This window comes from Doryrhamphus excisus, chromosome 13 (assembly GCF_030265055.1).
Source record: "Doryrhamphus excisus isolate RoL2022-K1 chromosome 13, RoL_Dexc_1.0, whole genome shotgun sequence".
In the NCBI taxonomy this organism is placed as follows: Eukaryota; Metazoa; Chordata; class Actinopteri; order Syngnathiformes; family Syngnathidae; genus Doryrhamphus; species Doryrhamphus excisus.
The window spans coordinates 19,556,346-19,576,527 of record NC_080478.1 but is presented as its reverse complement, the minus strand read 5'-3'; the positions used below and the strand labels follow the sequence as shown (position 1 = coordinate 19,576,527).

At 38.2% G+C, this 20,182-nt stretch overlaps 1 protein-coding gene across 1 annotated transcript; it reads right to left on the bottom strand.

Annotated features, from left to right (window-relative positions):
- Positions 1-1,438: 1,438 nt before the first annotated feature.
- On the bottom strand, positions 1,439-13,767 carry LOC131140423 (glycine N-methyltransferase-like). The gene is made up of 6 exons (XM_058090844.1): positions 13,462-13,767; positions 9,486-9,613; positions 7,759-7,872; positions 7,332-7,474; positions 5,018-5,139; positions 1,439-3,930 (listed from the first exon to the last, which is right to left on the bottom strand). The coding sequence occupies exons 1-6, from the start codon at positions 13,668-13,670 to the stop codon at positions 3,759-3,761; spliced, it is 888 nt and encodes a 295-aa protein (XP_057946827.1). The 5' UTR covers positions 13,671-13,767; the 3' UTR covers positions 1,439-3,758.
- Between the last annotated feature and the right edge of the window lie 6,415 nt (positions 13,768-20,182).

Here is a 20,182-nt window from a genome sequence, read left to right as displayed (position 1 = left end):
TAAATGCGTTTTTTGAAGGCCCAGACTTGCCCAGACCCTAGCTCCAGTGGCCCCCAAGTAAATTGAGTTTGAGACCCCTGGACTAGAGTAATGTAAGGACAATATTCCCACTTAGACAATCAGCAAATTGTTTGATGCTTATTGTAGCACAAATAGTTTATATGTTTGTGGTGGACGGTTCGTCTCAAACCAAAACGGACTCTAACCAAAGCAGATTTTCCCATAGAAAATAATGTAAATCCAGTTAATCTGTTCCAGACACCTAAAAATGTTAACACATCGTGCTGCAATATGAGGTGATGAAGTTGTTATATTTGTTAGTATATAATCTCGTAATCATTTTTTAAAGTGGCTAACCATTTTTGGCTACTTCTCACCCAACAAAAAAAATCAGAATCGGGCATCAAACCCTGCAAATGTGAACGTGGTCTTGGTGATTCACAAGCAAAACAAATTCAAGGCAGCCACATCTGGCAAATATTTGTCACATCTGTTTCGTGTATCAGCTCCTTGCATGGCCGTCTACCGCTAAAAGTCCGATACCGCAGAGACCTCAGAAGTGTTGAGCTTCAGACACGCAAAGGAAGAATTTTTGGAAGACGATGCAGGGCCTTGTGTAGCTTGGAATGTGTAGCTGTGACAGGGTGGGTGTGTAATTTATTATGGTTAAATATGAATAAATATAATAATAAAATAAAATATTCATGTGTTATAGGTAGCAAAGCATAGGTAGCGGGGGGTACTTTCATGCATTTTGTGCATTAAAGTTGCAAGCTACCTAAATAAAATATCCATGTGTTATAGGTAGCAAAGGATAGGTAACGGGTATATCTGCAGCTAATTTGAAAAATACAACATTTTCTAGGGGGGGTACTTTCATGCATTTTGTGCATTAAAGATGCAAAAGCTACCAGAATAAAATATTCATGTGTTATAGGTAGCAAAGGATAGGTAGCGGATATATCTGCAGCTAATTTGAAAAAAAAAATAACATTTTCTAGGGAGGGGGGTACTGTCATGCATTTTGTGCATTAAAGATGCAAGCTACCCGAACAAAATATCCATGTGTTATAGGTAGCGAAGGACAGGTAGTGGGTATATCTGCAGCTAATTTGAAAAAAAATTCTAGGGGGGTACTTTCATGCATTTTGTGCATTAAGGATGCAAGCTACCCGAATAAAATATCCATGTGTTATAGGTAGCAAAGGATAGGTAGCGGGTATGTCTGCAACTAAAAAAAATTCTGGGGGGGGTACTTTCATGCATTTTGTGCATTAAAGATGCAAGCTTCAATGAGAAACATTAAGCTAGGACTTAGCATTGTTCCGGTTCTCAATAACAAGTGTTTGGGGATGCTTTATTCAAATGCCGTTAATAAATATTATAAATATTGAGGGTCATCTGCTTTTTCACAATAAATATAAATGTACACACCATACACAATAAAAACATATTTATTATTTGAATGATTTTCAAGTTTTAATAACCAGCAACGTAAGACTCTTGTGAAATGTCGAATAAAAATGTGCATTGCCATTCACTCCTGTAAAAGAAGTGAAACCATTGGTGGTGCTGACGAGACATTTGAATGCACCATGCAATCTGCAGCCAAACAGCAGGAGGCCACTGAACTTGATAACATTCAAATTGTGAGTGTGCGGTGAGTTATTTGGTAACTTTGATGTTTTACGGCCCGGGTAACAGAGTAACATAAAATGATTGTTTTCAGTAGCTTTCAATCAAAGTGCAACGTACAAATAAATGACTGATTAAATTCAAGAAGAAGATGCAAAAATCTTTGGTTGACAGCAGGATTGTGTCCCAGGTTGTGACTCTGATGCAACTGTTCCCTAAACATAGCGAGGGCTGATTCAGTGTGTATAGCAAGAGTGTCCAAACATTTTCTAAGGGGGGGTACTTTCATGCATTTCGTGCATTAAAGATGCAAGCTACCCAAATAAAATATGCATGTGATATAGGTAGCAAAGGATAGGTAGCGGGTATTTTGGACACCCCTGGTGCAATATTTTCCAATTCAAATATTAAAATCTAATTAAATAACTTAAATTCAAATCAAATTAAATTAAATGAGTTCAAATAATACATACATCAGGGATGCATGGCTATTTTATTCAGGTAGCTAGCTATATATTAAATTGGTTTTCGCACCTTTAATACACACAATGTATGAAAGTACCTCCTCCCCCTGGAAAAATTTTGTTGGACACCCTTGCCGTATACCAGGGGTGGGCAAATATTTTGACTCGTGGGCCGCATTGAGTTAACAAAATTGTGTGTGGGGGGTACTTTCATGCATTTTGTGCATTAAAGGTGCAAGCTACCCGAATAAAATCCATGTGTTATAGGTAGCGGGTATTTTGGACACCCCTGGTGCATACTGTTGCGGCTAATTTGGAATTCCCCATACAGTGTTTTTACATCATAAACAAAAGGTAATATTTTCCAATTTTAATAAAATCTAATTAAATTACTTAAAATAAAATTAAATTAAATTAGTTAAAATAATACATCAGGGATGCATGGCTAGTTTGTTTGGGTAGCTAGCTATATATTAAATTGGTTTTCGCACCTTTAATGCACAAAATGTATGAAAGTACCCCCTCCCCCTGAAAATTTTTTGGACACCCTTGCCGTATACCAGGGGTGGGCAAATATTTTGACTCGTGGGCCGCATTGAGTTAACAAAATTGGGGGGGGGGGGTACTTTCATGCATTTGGCTATTTTGTTCGGGTAGCTTGCTATATATTAAATTGGTTTTCGCACCTTTAATACACAAAATGTATGAAAGTACCCCCACCCCCTGAAAAATTTTGGACACCCTTGCCGTATACCAGGGGTGGGCAAATATTTTGACTAGTGGGCCGCAATGAGTTAACAAAAAAAATTGTGTGTGGGGGGGGGGGGACATATTACCACACACATTATTTTATGCTTACAATTTACCTTGAATTATTTGTCAAATTTTATCTGTAAAAGTGTTATTTGTGTTAGTGTCATTTAATTTTACAGTTTTGTCGTTTGATTTTTTCATGTTTTTTTTTCATTTTTTCATTCAAACGCTTGGTTTGGCCATATGTGGCCCCCAAGCCGTAGTTTGCCCCACCCCTGCCGTAGACACCGAATCAGCCCCCCGTCCATGTAGAGGCAAGTCAGATGACTTGGAGGCGGTAAACCATGACAAAGGTTTGAGCATTTGGACTTCAGGCAGCGTTAAACTCCTAAACGGTTTCACCAATGAAAAACCCGTGTGGACTTTAGAGGGTCTGACCCTGTGTAACACTGCAAGTAGGTTAGACCGACAAGAACTGTCAGATATCCCTTTTATGGTGTCAGTCCGTTCTTGTTGGCCTTGACATTAACAACTTTGCAAGATTACAGCAAAAAAAAAAAAAAAAACACTACAGAAGCATAGCGCAGAATAAGGCAAAATGTGATTCTGATGCTTACATAATAAAAAAAATATTTTTTTTCATCAAACAAAATTACAACAAAAGGCCACCATATGGACTTAAAACAGACACTAATCTGCGTTTTTACATGGTAAATAAAAGTGATCCACCACATCTTTGCTATAGTCAACATAACTGTGTCCTATTATATATTACTCTGTGGGCCACCAGTTGTGACTAATTTTAAAAAGGCAATCATTAAATTACATTTTTTTATAGAATTTCAGATCAAATCGAACATAATTTGGAAGATTCAATCTGTATGAACTGAAAGGCGTTCATGCTAGCTAGGCCTTCTTCTTACAGACATGGACAAAGTAGCACGGGGCTCGGCTTTGGTCAGGGACGTACGTCATGAAGTCTCCGTAGACGTTGTGCTCCACTTTCCCGTGGAAGGCTTGGTTCAGCAGCGCTTTGAAGCTGTTCAGGCGGTGGGGGTAGTAGGACAGGCGGAATTTGCTGCAAAACGCAAACGGAAGAACACGGTTGGATGCTTCTCTCGACCTGATCAGTTGTCCCGCTAAAGGAGACCGACGTCTCTGGCATTTACGGTGGATTAGTGGTTGGCGCGCAGGCCACACAGCTGCGAGAACCGAGTTCGATTCCACCCTCGGGCACCCTCCGGTTTCCTCCCACATTCCAAAAACATGCTAGGTTAATTCCCGACTCCAAATTGTCCATAGGTATGAATGTGAGTGTGAATGGTTGTTTGTCTATATGTGCCCTGTGATTGGCTGGCCACCAGTCCAGGGTGTACCCCGCCTCTCGCCCCAAGAAGACAGCTGGTGACGACCCTCGTGAGGATAAGTGGTAGAAAATGAATGAACATTATTCCAACAGTAAAATATGGTGGTGGTAGTGTGATGGTCTGGGACTGTTTTGCTGCATCAGGACCTGGAAGACTCACTGTGATAAATGGAACCATGAATTATTATTAATATGCGTGGATTTTCTCCGGGTAGTCCGGTTTCCTCCCACATTCCAATTCCAGGCTAATTGGCCACTCCAAATTGTCCATAGGTATGAATGTGAGTGTGAATGGTTGTTTGTCTATGTGTGCCCTGTGATTGGCTGGCCACCAGTCCAGGGTGTACCCCGCCTCTCGCCCGAAGATAGCTGGGATAGGCTCCAGCACCCCCGCGACCCTTGATATAAGCGGTAGAGAAGGAAGGAAGGAAGGAAGGAAGGAAGGAAGGAAGGAAGGAAGGAAGGAAGGAAGGAAGGAAGGAAGGAAGGAAGGAAGAAAGGAAGGAAGGAAGGAAGGAAGGAAGGAAGGAAGGAAGGAAGGAAGGAAGGAAGGAAGGAAGGAAGGAAGGAAGGAAGGAAGGAAGGAAGGAAGGAAGGAAAGAAAGAAAGAAAGAAAGAAAGAAAGAAAGAAAGAAAGAAAGAAAGAAAGAAAGAAAGAAAGAAAGAAAGAAAGAAAGAAAGAAAGAAAGAAAGAAAGAAAGAAAGAAAGAAAGAAAGAAAGAAAGAAAGAAAGAAAGAAAGAAAGAAAGAACCATCTTTGTAGTACAGTCATTACCATGCTTTCATATTGACCACCTACCTGACTTCAGGTTGGCTCTGGGGGCTCGTTTGGGGCACTTGGAGGGTATAGTCCAGAGTGATCATGTGGGGCTGACTGTTGACCCACAGCACAGAGGTGGATATGTCCTGAGTTAGATCACTCTGCAACACACAGTTCAATGCTGCATGACATGCTGCATTTGGGTGTCCAATTCTTATGCAATCATTACGGTGAATGTACTTGAAATATGCATCATGAGTTATGTTTTTCCATTATGTTAATGTTTTTATTTCATTTGAACATGCATCAGATTACAATTGAATGCATCACATAATCAGTTCACAGTTCCACATGTCCAAAAGGAGTAGGAAGAAGCAAAGCTTATTAAATCCTACCCCTCCATCTGGTACTTTTACAATCACTAACTGTTACATTTGTTCACTTCCTGCCTTTCTAATATAATTTTATTTTTTTAATATAAAAAAAATAATACATTTTTTTTACATTTTTTTTTACATTTTTTTAATTTTTGTTTATGGTTTTATTTCATTTGAACATGCATTTGTTGAACATTTTTTGAACATTTGTTCACTTCCTGCCTTTCTAAAATAATTTAATTTTATTTAATTTTAGTTTTTTAATAAAAAATATATTTTTTTTTAATTTTTTTTTATGGTTTAATTTCATTTGAACATGCATCAGATTACAATTGAATGCATCCCATAATCAGTTCACAGTTCCACATGTCCAAAAGGAGTAGGAAGAAGCAAAGCTTATTAAATCCTACCCCTCCATCTGGTACTTTTACAATCAGTAACTGTTACATTTGTTCACTTCCTGCTTTCCTAATATAATTTAAGTTTTTTTTTATTTTATTTTATTTTATTTTTGTCACGTACTGAGGTACAAGTTGATATGAGCATCCAATGCCATAATGGGTACCATAGTAAGTGTCAATATAGTGATATATATATATATAGCACATCATGACTGGTTCAAGACTCTTCATCCTTGTATTTAGCAAACATCAACTGCTTGTATTGTTTCTTGAATTGGCTCATCGTTGTGCATTGTTTGATTTCCTTACTCAATCCATTCCATAGTTTGATTCCACATACTGAAATGCTATGGCTTTTTAACATAGTCCTAGCTTAGAAGTGTTTTTGATTTTAGAGTATATTTGGTGCATTTATGGTTATTGTTTGTGGGCCATACATCCTTGTGACAGTAATCACTGCGCTTACCCGGCATTTATTCACGACCGCCACATGCTGTTCAAATTAAATTCTAAATGTATATTTAATGACAAAGACGTCAGGGGAAATAAAGGTCATAACCTAAGGAGTGTTGAAGGACCTGCTATGTATGGCATTTGGTTTCTGTCCATTATGTATCATATCTACACTATTGAATGAAATAAATGATAACTTTAATTGGGTTTCTTTTGCTATTCAAATTAACTCTGAGCCAACCACCGCTCCGTACGAGACTGTGATTGGTCTGAGGGGTTCCCCTGTACAGCCGTCCCTCGTTTATCGTGGTTAATTGGTTCCAGAATTTCTACAAAGTAGAATATAATATTAATGAATGGAATATTTTCATAGTTACAGCATAGAAACCCTATTTATAACTTAAACACAGTTTTTAACGTTATTAGAGCACTTTAGACATAAAATAACACCCCTATAGTCATCTTTACACTTATATTACTTAATATAATAGACATAATAGGCAATAATAAGACATAGCAACTCATCGTTAATATCGGGAAAGTTCCTTGTTGTAGTATCTCGACCGTATTATGGCAAAAAAAAAATCAATCAATTAACATACAAAACAGTCAGCCTAACATTAATCTGCCATAGATACTGTTGACGTACACTCCAACCATACCGCGAGCGCAGGCTACGAGATCCCTTAAGTGACATACTATCGCTTTAACAATACTGTTTCAATCTACCGAGCTAACTAGTTAGCTTCCAATTTATTAATTCTAAACTTCTAGATTGCATACTGAGTTTGGAAGGATAGGCTCCAGCACCCCCGCGACCCTCGTGAGGATAAGCGGTAGAAAATGAATGAATGAATGAAAGTATGATGCGATAAATGTACCACTTCCACACAGACTGGGAGGAGAATTTTTTGTCACGTCATCCATTGCTGACTTAATGCAGGTAATATCCCATCAATGTATGATTACTGATGCCTAGTAGTGACTAGAATGCTACATATGATTTTGGCTACTAATAATGCGCCATAATCAACCATGAAAGAGTGAGAATTATATTAATTAATGACATTATGAAAAAAATGCAATATACTATACTATATCAAATCCCATTCCCCTTCGTACCTGATAGTAAATATTTTTGCCTTGTGGCGCCCGCCCGGTCTCCAAGATGTAGTCATAGTTGCGGTGGTCGATGATGAGGGTCCCGCCTGGTTTGACCATACTTGCGATGTTCTGGAGAGCCAACCTTTGGTCACTCTGATCCCCTAAGAGTACCAAAACAGACAATTTAGGAGAAAAAAAAATCGGGAAAAATCAGTCATCTATTTACTACCGATTGTCTAGTTCAAGGTCATAAGCAAGGTGAATTGTCGCTCAACTGATGCTGGACAAAGAGCCATTCAGAGTCTCCAATTAAGCTAACATGCTTGTTTTTCGAGAAGAAAGAACCCAGAGAAAATGCTCCAGAGAAGTCAGAGCCAAGATTCCAATCCAGAAATACTTCATGTTAAGTGTTTTGATGTACCGTAAGCAACCCGAAGTACTGTACCTTTAAAGTCTGGCAAGTGAGCGAAGGAGTTGCCGAGGCAAATAACGGCATCAAAACCGTCTCCTGGTTTCTGGATGTCCTCTGGTAGTGTCAGCCAGTTGGCTTCTTCAATGACTTGGGGGGAAAAAAAATAATAAAAAATGTCAAATGTATCACATAAACACAATGATAGTAGAACCAACTATTTTTAAGTCGGATTTTTAGATGGATAGGGTATAGTAGAGCCCTACTTTTCGCTGGGGCACTTGGTTTATGTCACCAGATACATGACACATCTTGTGTTGACTTTCACTTTGTTTCTTATTATCAGGAGAATGAACAATAGTCCTAAAATGTGGAGTCAATTGACGACAGCTTGTCGCCTATGTATGCAAGTGTGTGTGTGTGTGTGTGTGTGTGTGATCGTTCACGTTTCAATCTCATTGCACTTTGTGGTATTTTTGTTTACATGTCTGCAGGCTAGGTATCCCGCATCCAATTTAAATGTCGGCAGCGCTCTCAGCAACATTTTCTGCTAGTTGCTAAAAATTAAATCGATTAGTTAATACATAAATAAGCCAGTAAAAAAGTGCTATTTGTCTTTTTTTTTTTTTAATGCAAACACCCTCCCATGCAGCCCACCACCACAGCTTCAAAAAAAGTCATAGGGGAAAGAAACCATGTATGTGAAATACTAGAAACAGGGGATCCCGAACTTTACCAACTCAGGGCCCACAAATCTAAAAAATGTCCGCAGTCCACCTTTGTCCTATAAACAGTACATAGATGAAATGCTGCGTTCTTAGAGCACTTAATAATAATAATAATAATAATAATAATAATAATAATAATAATAATAATAATAATAATAATAATAATAATAATAATAATAATAATAATAATAATAATAATAATAATAATAATAAAATTATTATTAATTATTGCCAGTAGTAATAATATATATTATAATATTAATAATAATTATTATTAATAATAAATTATTTTTAAAATTATTTTATCATCATTATTCATCATAATGTATTTTTTAATAATAATAATAATTTATTATTATTTTTAATTATTTAATTATTTATAATTATATATAATTATTATTATTAAAAATACATTATGATGAATAATGTATGTAATGAATAATGATAATAATAATAATAATTATTATTATTATTATTTATATAATATAATTAATAATTCATTCATTTTCTACCGCTTTTCCTCACGAGGGTCGAGGGGGTGCTGGAGCCTATCCCAGCTGTCTTCTTGGGGCGAGAGGCAGGGTACACCCTGGACTGGTGGCCAGCCAATCACAGGGCACATATAGACAAACAACCATTCACACTCACATTCATACCTATGGACAATTTGGAGTCGCCAATTAAGTACCCGGAGAAAACTCCACACAGAGATGGCCGAGGGTGGAATTGAACCCGCCCGTGCGGTCTTAGGCCTATAATTTTTTTTAAATTGTGCAATAAATATTTTACAATTAAAATAATTTTTACAACAATTTTTCCAAAAATGAATAATATTTTTAATGATCTCTGTATCATAGTTTTATATTATATTTTTATTGTTTTATATTTCATATATATATATATATATATATATATATTTTTTTTAATAGCCCACCTGCAGTACCACAACGGCCCACACTTTGGGAATCATTGTACTAGAACATTCATCAATGAGTTTGTCAAAAATGGCTTAACGATGTCAACAAAATCTCTTACCCCATTGGTCAAAGGCTTGTTCTTTTCTTCGCTCCCATCTCGCCTTCAGTGCGTACTTGAGCATTTTGTCGCTGGCATCCACACTCACCACGTTGAACCCCTCCTCCACTAACATAATGGAGTCCACGCTACAGAATAGAAAAAAAAGGCAGTGTAAGCAAAATGTGGCTTCAATGGGATTCTGGTAATCCTTTGTGTGTTTGCTAAAGTGACACTGTTGAAAGTTGTTGTTTTTTTTTCCAACCAAATATATTGGTTTCTTCCAGCTTTGAATGCAGACGACAACAAGATTAAAACAATGGTTATGACTTGTTTATGATTGGCATGTGAATTTGCAACCACACCCTGGAAGAGACAGATTTTTTTTTAAAGAAGTTCCAACACCAATTAAATCGATACACCGGTACAAACAAGTACAAACACGTACACACACACACACATGTTCATGATCTCCCCGTGCATGCGTGGGTTTTCACCGGGTACTCCGGTTTTCCTCCCACATCCCAAAAACATGCTAGGTTAATTAGCCACTCCAAATTGTCCATAGGTATGAATGTGAGTGTGAATGGTTGTTTGTCTATATGTGCCCTGTGATTGGCTGGCGACCAGCTGGGATAGGCTCCAGCACCCCCACGACCCTTGTGAGGAAAAGCGGTAGAAAATGAATGAATGAATGAATGAATACTATCAGGATCTGGTGCTACACTATAGACAAAGCTAAATGGACTTTCTTAGTGTTAACTTTCACTTTCTTCTTATGAAACACATTGTTTCAGTTTCTTTTTGAGACATAGTGTACTGTGTATATATATATATATATATATATATATATATATATATATATATATATATATATATATATATATATATATATATATATATATATATATATATATATATATATATATATATATATATATATATATATTAAACATATTAAACCAGCCACATTAGCTCATTAGCTACAATGGCTGTATTTGAACTTCTTTACAAAGATTGTTTATTAATCCCAGTATCCATTTCTTATACTGAATAAAGCTTTACAATTAATCAGTCAATTATCAATGAATGGTCTGTCTAGGGCAGTGGTGTCCAAAGTGCGGCCTGGGTGCCATTTCCGCTTATCCTCACGAGGGTCGCAGGGGGTGCTGGAGCCTATCCCAGCTGTCTTCAAGTGAGAGGCGGGCCAGCCAATCACAGAACACATATAGACAAACAACCATTCACACTCACATTCATACCTACTATGAACAATTTGGAGTCGCTAATTAACCTAGCATGTTTTTGGAATGTGGGAGGAAACCGGAGAACCCGGACGGGGAGAACATGCAAACTCCACACAGAAATAGCCGAGGATGGAATTGAACTCGGGTCTCCTAGCTTGTGAGGCCTGCATGCTAACCACTCAACCGCCGTGCAACCCAGCTGTTTTATTATTCATTAATTATCTCCTCTCTACAGTCGCGGGGTTATGCTGGAGCCTATCCCAGCTGTCTTCGGGCGAGAGGCGGACCAGCCAATCACATGGCACATAAAGACAAACAACCATTCACACTCACATTCATACCTATGGACAATTTGGAGTCGCTAATTAACCTAGCATGTTTTTGGAATGTGGGAGGAAACCAGAGAAACCGGACGGGGAGAACATGCAAACTCCACACAGAAATAACCGAGGATGGAATTGAACTTGGGTCTCCTAGCTGTGAGGCCTACTTGCTAACCACTCAACCGCCGTGCAGCCCGGCCGTTTTATTATTCATTAATTATCTCCTCTGTACAGTCGTGGGGTTATGCTGGAGCCTATCCCAGCTGTCTTCGGGCAAGAGGCGGACCAGCCAATCACATGGCACATAAAGACAAACAACCATTCACACTCACATTCATACCTATGAACAATTTGGAGTCGCTAATTAACCTAGCATGTTTTTGGAATGTGGGAGGAAACCGGAGAACCCGGACGGGGAGAACATGCAAACTCCACACAGAAATAGCCGAGGATGGAATTGAACTCGGGGCTCCTAGCTTGTGAGGCCTGCTTGCTAACCACTCGACAACCGTGCAGCCCGGCTGTTTTATTATTCATTAATTATCTCTTCTGTACAGTCGTGGGGTTATGCTGGAGCCTATCCCAGCTGACCTTGGCTATTGGTTGTTGACAATTTAGAGTCTTCAATGAACCCAGAGCAGGAAGAAGCAAAGCTTATTAAATCCTACCCCTCCATCTGGCACTTTTACAATCAGTAACTGTTACATTTGTTCACTTCCTGCTTTCCGAATATAATTTAAGTTTTTTTTTTATGTTTTTTTTTGTCACGTACTGAAGTATTTAGCAAACATCAACTGCTTGTATTGTTTCTTGAATTGGCTCATCGTTGTGCATTGTTTGAGGTCCTTACTCAATCCATTCCATAGTTTGATTCCACATACTGAAATGCTATGCCTAGCATAACGTAGTCCTAGCATAGAAGTGTTTTTGTTTTTAGAGTATAAATTATTCTCAATTATTTTCTGTTGTCAAAACACATCACAATTCCAGCCTTCCAAATAAGAGTGTCACACATCCGGTCGAATAGCATAATAAAACCAGGGTGTCATAAAAAAATTGTTTATATTCCTAAAGATATTAGCATTGCATCTGTATCTATATGCTCTTTAACAACAAGCACGGATATGATGCATTTGAATATTTTGGTTTTGAGTTTTCAGCTCGAAAACAAACACCGTTGAGATGAATAATCTCTCTAACGACCTCAATTACGTGATATCGTGCAAGAAGGCTCAACGACTTCGATGTCGAATGCGCAGTTCCCCCGCCTACACAAATTCCATTCTGGATTGAGGCTGTTGATTCCTGTCCGCGACTTCCTTGAAAAAAAACTCGTTGGGAGGCGATGTTGACGCAACCTGCACATGACCTCACACGCTCCTTTTTTACGACGAGTCAGATTGAACAATGACCTGAAAAAGTTACTGCACTTCAATGATTAACAGCAACAAACTTATAAAGCACAAGATGGGGGGCACAAGCGGGGGGGCGGATATGGACTGTAGAAAACAAATTATGTAATCCCATTCAGGAGAACATAAGTTCACTATCGATCTGGAGTTGTTTACGTTGCACGGATAAGGAAACTCATGAGCCACCGTTTGGCATGTGTGAATTTGTTATTTCATAAATTCCCCATCATATGCGACGGGCATATTTTAAGGGGGGGCTAAAAATAGTGAGGCCATTTGTAAACCACATTCCGCTCTGATCATGTTTACGTCGCCTGACACGCTCGTGCTGCAGAATGGGGTCAACGTCACCACACTGACTAACTATTATATAATATATTTTACTTATAGTTTGCAGTGTTGACATTTTAGGGATTACAAATAGTTTTCTTTTTCCAGACGGTGATTTTAATAATCACCACTTTCGGTTTGATGGACGGCCGGCGGTGTCTCAGCCCTCCATTGACAAATGGACACCAACCTGCCAAAGTGTCAATCAACATATTATATCATGAAATGGCATTTAAGCATGATCACATGCTAACAATTTATCATCACCTCTCTGTATCACATAATCTTATTTTCACTTTGTGGATTATTTTCAGTCGTTTTTTGTTATGAAAGGTGGTGCATATCAAATGTAACCATGTAGAAGGGATTGAATTACAGAGGAACACTGAAGAATGCTAAATACTAATACATGTATACTGAAGATGCTAATGATAATACAATGTCAATCAGTATGCTAAGCTAATCCACGATTCAGTGTAATATCCAACACTTATCTTATTAATAATGAATTAATTATATTTTTACAATATTCAGAGGGGTAATAAAATTATCTGGCTCCTCAAGGTATTAGATTTAACACACATTAGACTTAATAAATATACAACATAGTACATGACATGTTATGCTAGGTAGCCGGAAGCCATGTTTTTTAGTGGAGTGTGGCGTCAGTTGTGCCCGACTTTACCCTGTTCCGCAGGCTACATCCAGCACTCTCCGGGCACCTTGCTCCCTCAGCAGCGACACCACCCAGCTTTTGTACTCCTGCGTCCTACTCTGCGTGTTTCCGATGTATAGCTGCCACACTTTCGCTGCTTTACCATCGGCGTACTGATCAGGAAGACCCTCGGCGGCCACACCGAGCGAGCGGGTCCTGAACACGCTGTCGACCGACATGCTGGTTCTGCTTCGTGTCGGTGTTTTTTTTATTTTTCTTTTTAAATATTCGACAATGAGCGTCTATCCGCACATGCTAAACTCACGTCATGGCTGTTATTATTTATATGCGGCGAAAAAACTTTAACCCAATGACGTTCTTGTATGAGGAGCCGCCTACTTTTCTGATTGGTCCATGTAAGAGATGCGTCACTTCCGTAATCACTTCCTGATAAGGGTGGGCTGTGTTGCAAATTTTGGCACCGATCTGATACCAAAGTAAATACAATACAAGGCCAGTTTTGTCAGTACTAATACTGAAACTGATACTTTTTACTCATAATTATAATCATAATGAAGCAAAATAAGTCAATAAAAACAAAAAATACTATCGGTAAGAATTTTAAAAATTTCATAATAAATAAAAAAATATAAAAATATCAATATCAAAAACTAAACTCAAAAATATCCTTATTCGTATCATTCCAATTCACAACTACAAACGACCCAATCAACGCTCCTCAAAATCAATCCATCCCTCCATCTTTGATCACCACTCACCACACTAGGGTTGACGATATATGCTGGAGCCTATCCCAGAAGACTTTGGATGGGAGGCGGGGGTTACACCAAATCTCCGGCCAATCACATTGCACATATAAACAAACAATCATTCACACTCACATTTGTACTTATGGAGAATTTGGAGTCGCTAATTAACCTAGCATGTTTTTGGAATGTGGGAAGAAACCGGAATACCCGGAGAAAACCCACGCACTGTTTGTTTAAATCCTAGTTGCTAACTTGTAGGACATTCCAGACTATAAATTTAGGTAAATTTTTGTGCACCACAATTAATAGAAATATATTTAATTTCATCATTATATTATATATATATCTATTTTATTTTATTTTATTTTATTTTATTTTATTTTATTTTATTTTATTTTATTTTATTTTATTTTATTTTATTTTATTTTATTTTATTTTATTTTATTTTATTTTATTTTATTTTATTTTATTTTATTTTATTTTATTTTATTTTATTTTATTTTATTTTATTTTATTTTATTTTATTTTATTTTATTTTATTTTATTTTATTTTATTTTATTTTATTTTATTTTATTTTATTTTATTTTATTTTATTTTATTTTATTTTATTTTATTTTATTTTATTTTATTTTATTTTATTTTATTTTATTTTATTTTATTTTATTTTATTTTATTTTATTTTATTTTATTTTATTTTATTTTATTTTATTTTATTTTATTTTATTTTATTTTATTTTATTTTATTTTATTTTATTTTATTTTGTTCCAGTTTCCCAAGGTCATGATTCCAGTCATCACTGATATAAAGGTCATGGGTTTCCCCTTATGTTTGCTCTTTTACACGAGTGAAGTTTTTTCACTGATTACAAGTTGGAGTTTGTGTCTAAATATATTCTTATCAGCTCCGATAACTGGATCTAGGCAGTCGTGGATGGCGTTCAAAGTTTCCTTTACATTTTATTAGTGTGAGGACACAGTTTAGATCCATAAGTATGTATATCTGGCTCGTGTACATGAGACGACTTCTTTGTTCTTAATTGCTAAAATGTCACATATTAACTTAAAGCAGGGGCTGGGCCAAACCTTCACAATAGAGAAAAACTGAAGGATGTAGGCGGCCATATTGATACATTTTGTGCATTAAATATGCCATTTGTGATGATTTCGACTGATCTTTCAAGGCACACAGATTATTGTGGTATATGGCTACATACCAAAAGAAGGATTAGACGAAGTAAGTTTCAGGAAAATATCAGTTCCTGACTAGAAATCGAGAAAAACAGGTTTTTGTGAAAAAATGTTTCACTTTCACACAAATATGTTTTGCATTTGTCATGCTAAGAGTCCACTGGGCCAGTTGGTGCCAGTTGGTTCCAGTTGGTGCCAGTTGGTTCCAGTTGGTGCCAATGCAATTTGCTGTGCCGCCTAGTGTCGCCTGGGCTTAGCCCCCTGGAGATGCACAGGATATGAATGAATGTAGTAGGCATAAAAAAAATTAAAAACCAAATAAATGTAAAATAATTTTTTTTAATAAAATTAAATAAATATATATTTTTTTTAAATATATAAAAAAACAAATAAATTTAAAATAAAAACAATAAAAAAATAAAATTAAATAAATAAAAAATAATAAAAAAATATATTAAAAAATATCAAATTATTTAGGTGGGCTTAAGAACATTTTAGGCGGACTGAAGCCCCCCTAAAATAGGCCTAATGACGCTACTGGTGTCGCCAATAAGGTGCCTAGTGGCGTGTAGTGGCTCAAGCTGCCTCCCAACTGGCTCGTGGTGGCCCGTAACTGTGGCAAAAATTTAGTTTGGGCAAAAAAATTTCAAAATCTTCAAAGTGTCCATCAAGTGGAACCAAATGTCACAAACAATCCCCCTATTGGAATCCACTGGGATGTAATGGCGCGAGCCAAGTTGCACTCATAAGAGCTCAAATATCTCTATCCTGCTATATCCTGCTATAGAAGTATAGTATAGACACCAAACCCCATGTGTGTCTTCCTGGTACATCTTCTTGGTATAGTACATATGTCTGTGACTCTGATTTACTACAATAGCAAATAAAATACACAAGTATTACTGTCCTGTCTGGAAATGAAACAAAAACACGTTTAAAGAACCACTAAATTATTATTTTATGCAAGATGTGAAATTTGATAGAAATAACAGTAGATGGCGATGTTAGACAGACAATAAAGATGATTTTAGTAAGTGCTGGACTCAACTGTATATTTACATATATTTACATATATTTACATATATTTACATTTGTTTCATGATCTGAAACATTTAATTGTGACAAACATCAGGAAAGGGGGAAAACACTTTTTTTGTATGGGGCTGCACGGCGGTAAGTGGTTAGGCCTCACAGCTAGGAGACCCAAGTTCAATTCCATGTCTGTGTGGAGTTTGCACATTCTCCCCGTGCATGCGTGGGTTTTCACCCTCCGGGTACTCCGGTTTCCTCCCACATTCCAAAAACATGCTAGGTTAATTAGCGACTCCAAATTGTCCATAGGTATGAATGTGAGTGTGAATGGTTGTTTGTCTATATGTGCCCTGTGATTGGCTGGCCACCAGTCCAGGGTGTACTCCGCCTCTCGCCCGTAGACAGCTGGGATAGGCTCCAGCATCCCTGCAACACTGAATGAATGATTGATTCATGGATGCACGGTGTAAAAAAAGTGGTTAGCGCGCAGGTCTCACAGCTAAGAGACCTGAGTTCGATTCCACCCTCGGCCATCTCTATGTGGAGTTTGCATGTTTTTCCGGGTACTCCGGTTCCCTCCCACATTCCAAAAACATGCTAGGTTAATTAGCGACTCCAAATTGTCCATAGGTATGAATGTGAGTGTGAATGGTTGTTTGTCTATATGTGCCCTGTGATTGGCTGGCCACCAGTCCAGGGTGTACCCCGCCTCTTGCCCAAAGACAGCTGGGATAGGCTCCAGCATCCCTGCAACACTGAATGAATGATTGATTCATGGATGCACGGTGTAAAAAAAGTGGTTAGCGCGCAGGTCTCACAGCTGAGAGACCCGAGTTCGATTCCACCCTCGAATATATCTGTGTGGAGTTTGCATGTTCTCCCCGTGCATGCGTGGGTTTTCTCCGGGTACTCCGGTTTCCTCCCACATTCCAAAAACATGCTAGGTTAATTAGCCACTCCAAATTGTCCATAGGTATGAATGTGAGTGTGAATGGTTGTTTGTCTATATGTGCCCTGTGATTGGCTGGCCACCAGTCCAGGGTGTACCCCGCCTCTCGCCTGAAGACAGCTGGGATAGGCTCCAGCATCCCTGCAACACTGAATGAATGATTGATTCATGGATGCACAGTGTAAAAAAAAAGGTTAGCACGCAGGTCTCACAGCTAAGAGACCCGAGTTCGATTCCATCCTCGAATATCTCTGTGTGGAGTTTGCATGTTTTTCCGGGTACTACGGGTTTCCTCCCACATTCCAAAAACATGCTAGGTTAATTAGCGACTCCAAATTGTCCATAGGTATGAATGTGAGTGTGAATGGTTGTTTGTCTATATGTGCCTTGTGATTGGCTGGCCACCAGTCCAGGGTGTACCTTGCCTCTCGCCTGAAGACAGCTGGGATAGGCTCCAGCAATGAATGAATGTATTTGTATATTGTAATCTTTTTGAGTTAAATCAGCAATATTAATATCTTTGCTAAACAAAAAGGGACTGATCATAAAAATAAATAATGACTTCATAATAATGCCTAAGAAATGGCTTCATCTTCCATCTACAGTAAACCTCGGATATATCGGATTCAATTGTTCCCACTGGTTTTGTCCGATATAAGCGAAATCCGTTATATGCGTATACCGGAAAATGTCCGTTTTACGCATATATGGGATTTATATCCGGTATATGCGTAAATGGGATTTTATCCGTTATAAAAAGGCACTTCCTTGACTATGTTTCCAATGTACCTGGACGCGCAGGCAACGCTGCAAACGCTACAAATGACGTCGTATAGCGGCCTGTCACGATTCGGCGAATCGGAGCGCCACGATGCGGCGATATATCCGATATATGCGAGGGAAATTTAATGGAACGGGACTGGAGATTTTGTCCAAAAAAATAGGCGAAATCCGTTATAAAAAAATCCGATATATGCAATGAATTTTTATTGGAAATGCATTACAGAAAAATCGGTTATTTTTTTATCTGTCCGTTGTGAGCGAATTTCCGATATATCCGAGTCCGATATATCCGAGGTTTACTGTATTTGTAATTCTTTCATGTTGAACAATTATTATGCTGTGGAAACGTTTTCTAGTTCATGTTTATTTAAAGTATCCCCGCTCGATAATAACATAACATAACAGGCAGCCATGAAGTAAAATGCATGCAAACAAGTTAAAATCAGCACCTAAGTATTTCCCACTGCGGCACTCGGAATTTGGTTGGAATTTTGCTCTCTTCGCTTGTGCCGTTTCATCACGTAGACTCTCCCGATACATATAAACCCAACCACGCACAAAGCGAGTAAAATCCACAGCCAAATAAAAGTGTCTGCAGACACGGAGGAACCTTTCATGGTATCGTTGTTGGGTTTAACGTAACCTTTGGCGGATGGAGTGGTGATATCAAAATGTCCGTCGACTGCTCGGACGCATTTCACTTGTTCCGTTAGAACGTAGCCTTCTTTACAGGAGCAGATAAAACTTCCGAATGTGTTTTTACATTCTTGGTCGCATTCCCCCATGATGCATTCGTCGATGTCTTCACAGAATTGATCATTGATGATGAAGCCTTCAGCGCAGAAGCAAGCGCTGTTAGTGTTTTTCTCGCAGATGGCAGGACATCTTTCCCGAGCGCAATGGATTCTGCACCTCCTGGGATCCTCGTTGTGTGGTGCGTATCCTCGGAAACAGGAGCATTTGAATCCGTCTTTTACTACGGTGCAGTTTTGTTCACACGGAGCATCCGAGCAGCCTTTGGAACTGCGGAAAAATGACGATTTTTCTACCACGCATGCGTTTTTGTGGTAGGTTCTGCAGAGGAAGCCGTCGGTTTTTTCGGTGCATGGTTTTTCCGTGAAGGTTCGGTCATCGGAAAGCGACACACAATATGGAGAACAGACTCTTATGTCGTTTTTCCAGGTGATAAAAGAAGGAATGTGATCGCTGCGCCTGCGATCAGACGTCCACTCGTAGCCTCGCATATTAGCCGAGAAGCTACTGCATGTATTTGCCGGTAGAAAGAGTCCGATCCAAAAATTCCCGTTCAGTTCTTTCCTTATCATTTCATGTAATCTGTAATCTCCGGGAGATTGAAAAGTCATTAGTTGTCCTTTCCTGGCTCGGCATCGTTCTTCTGCCGTTGAAAAATCCACTTTGTCTCGGTTGATAACCAAGCAGTTGTTCCCGATGCAGAACGGTCGACAAGCGGAAGTCGGATCTGTGGAAAAGCATGTTTGGACGGAGAACACAAGCGGTAACGCGACAAGGATTTGGAGATTCCAGCAAGCCATGTCGCTGGGATGTCGTTCATTCTCAAATGTTGGCTTTTTTTTCCACGGCAAACTCCGAGCCCTGCAGGCGACTGCGGAAGGAAAGTTAAAGGCGGGAAGGAAATGAGATAAAGACTTAACTACTGGGTTTTTTCCAATGTGGAGCTCAGGGACCGTGACGCTTTTTCAGAACAAAGACATGACTTTTACTTTTGACTTATGGTTATGTATGCTGTGTATGCGCTCAGAAACCAGTGGAAAATCAAAGCACATTATAGCAAATAATAATATTCATAATAAAAGTCATTTTAGTAGCATAAACAAAAGTAAAAGTCCAAAATATGGGACTTCAGGAGACAGGCAGGGTACACCTTGGACTGGTTGACATTTTAATATTATGAGAATAAATAATATTATATTAAATAATAATATAATATAATATTATATATATATAATATTCATAATAACAGTAATTTTAGTATTGTACATTTGAATT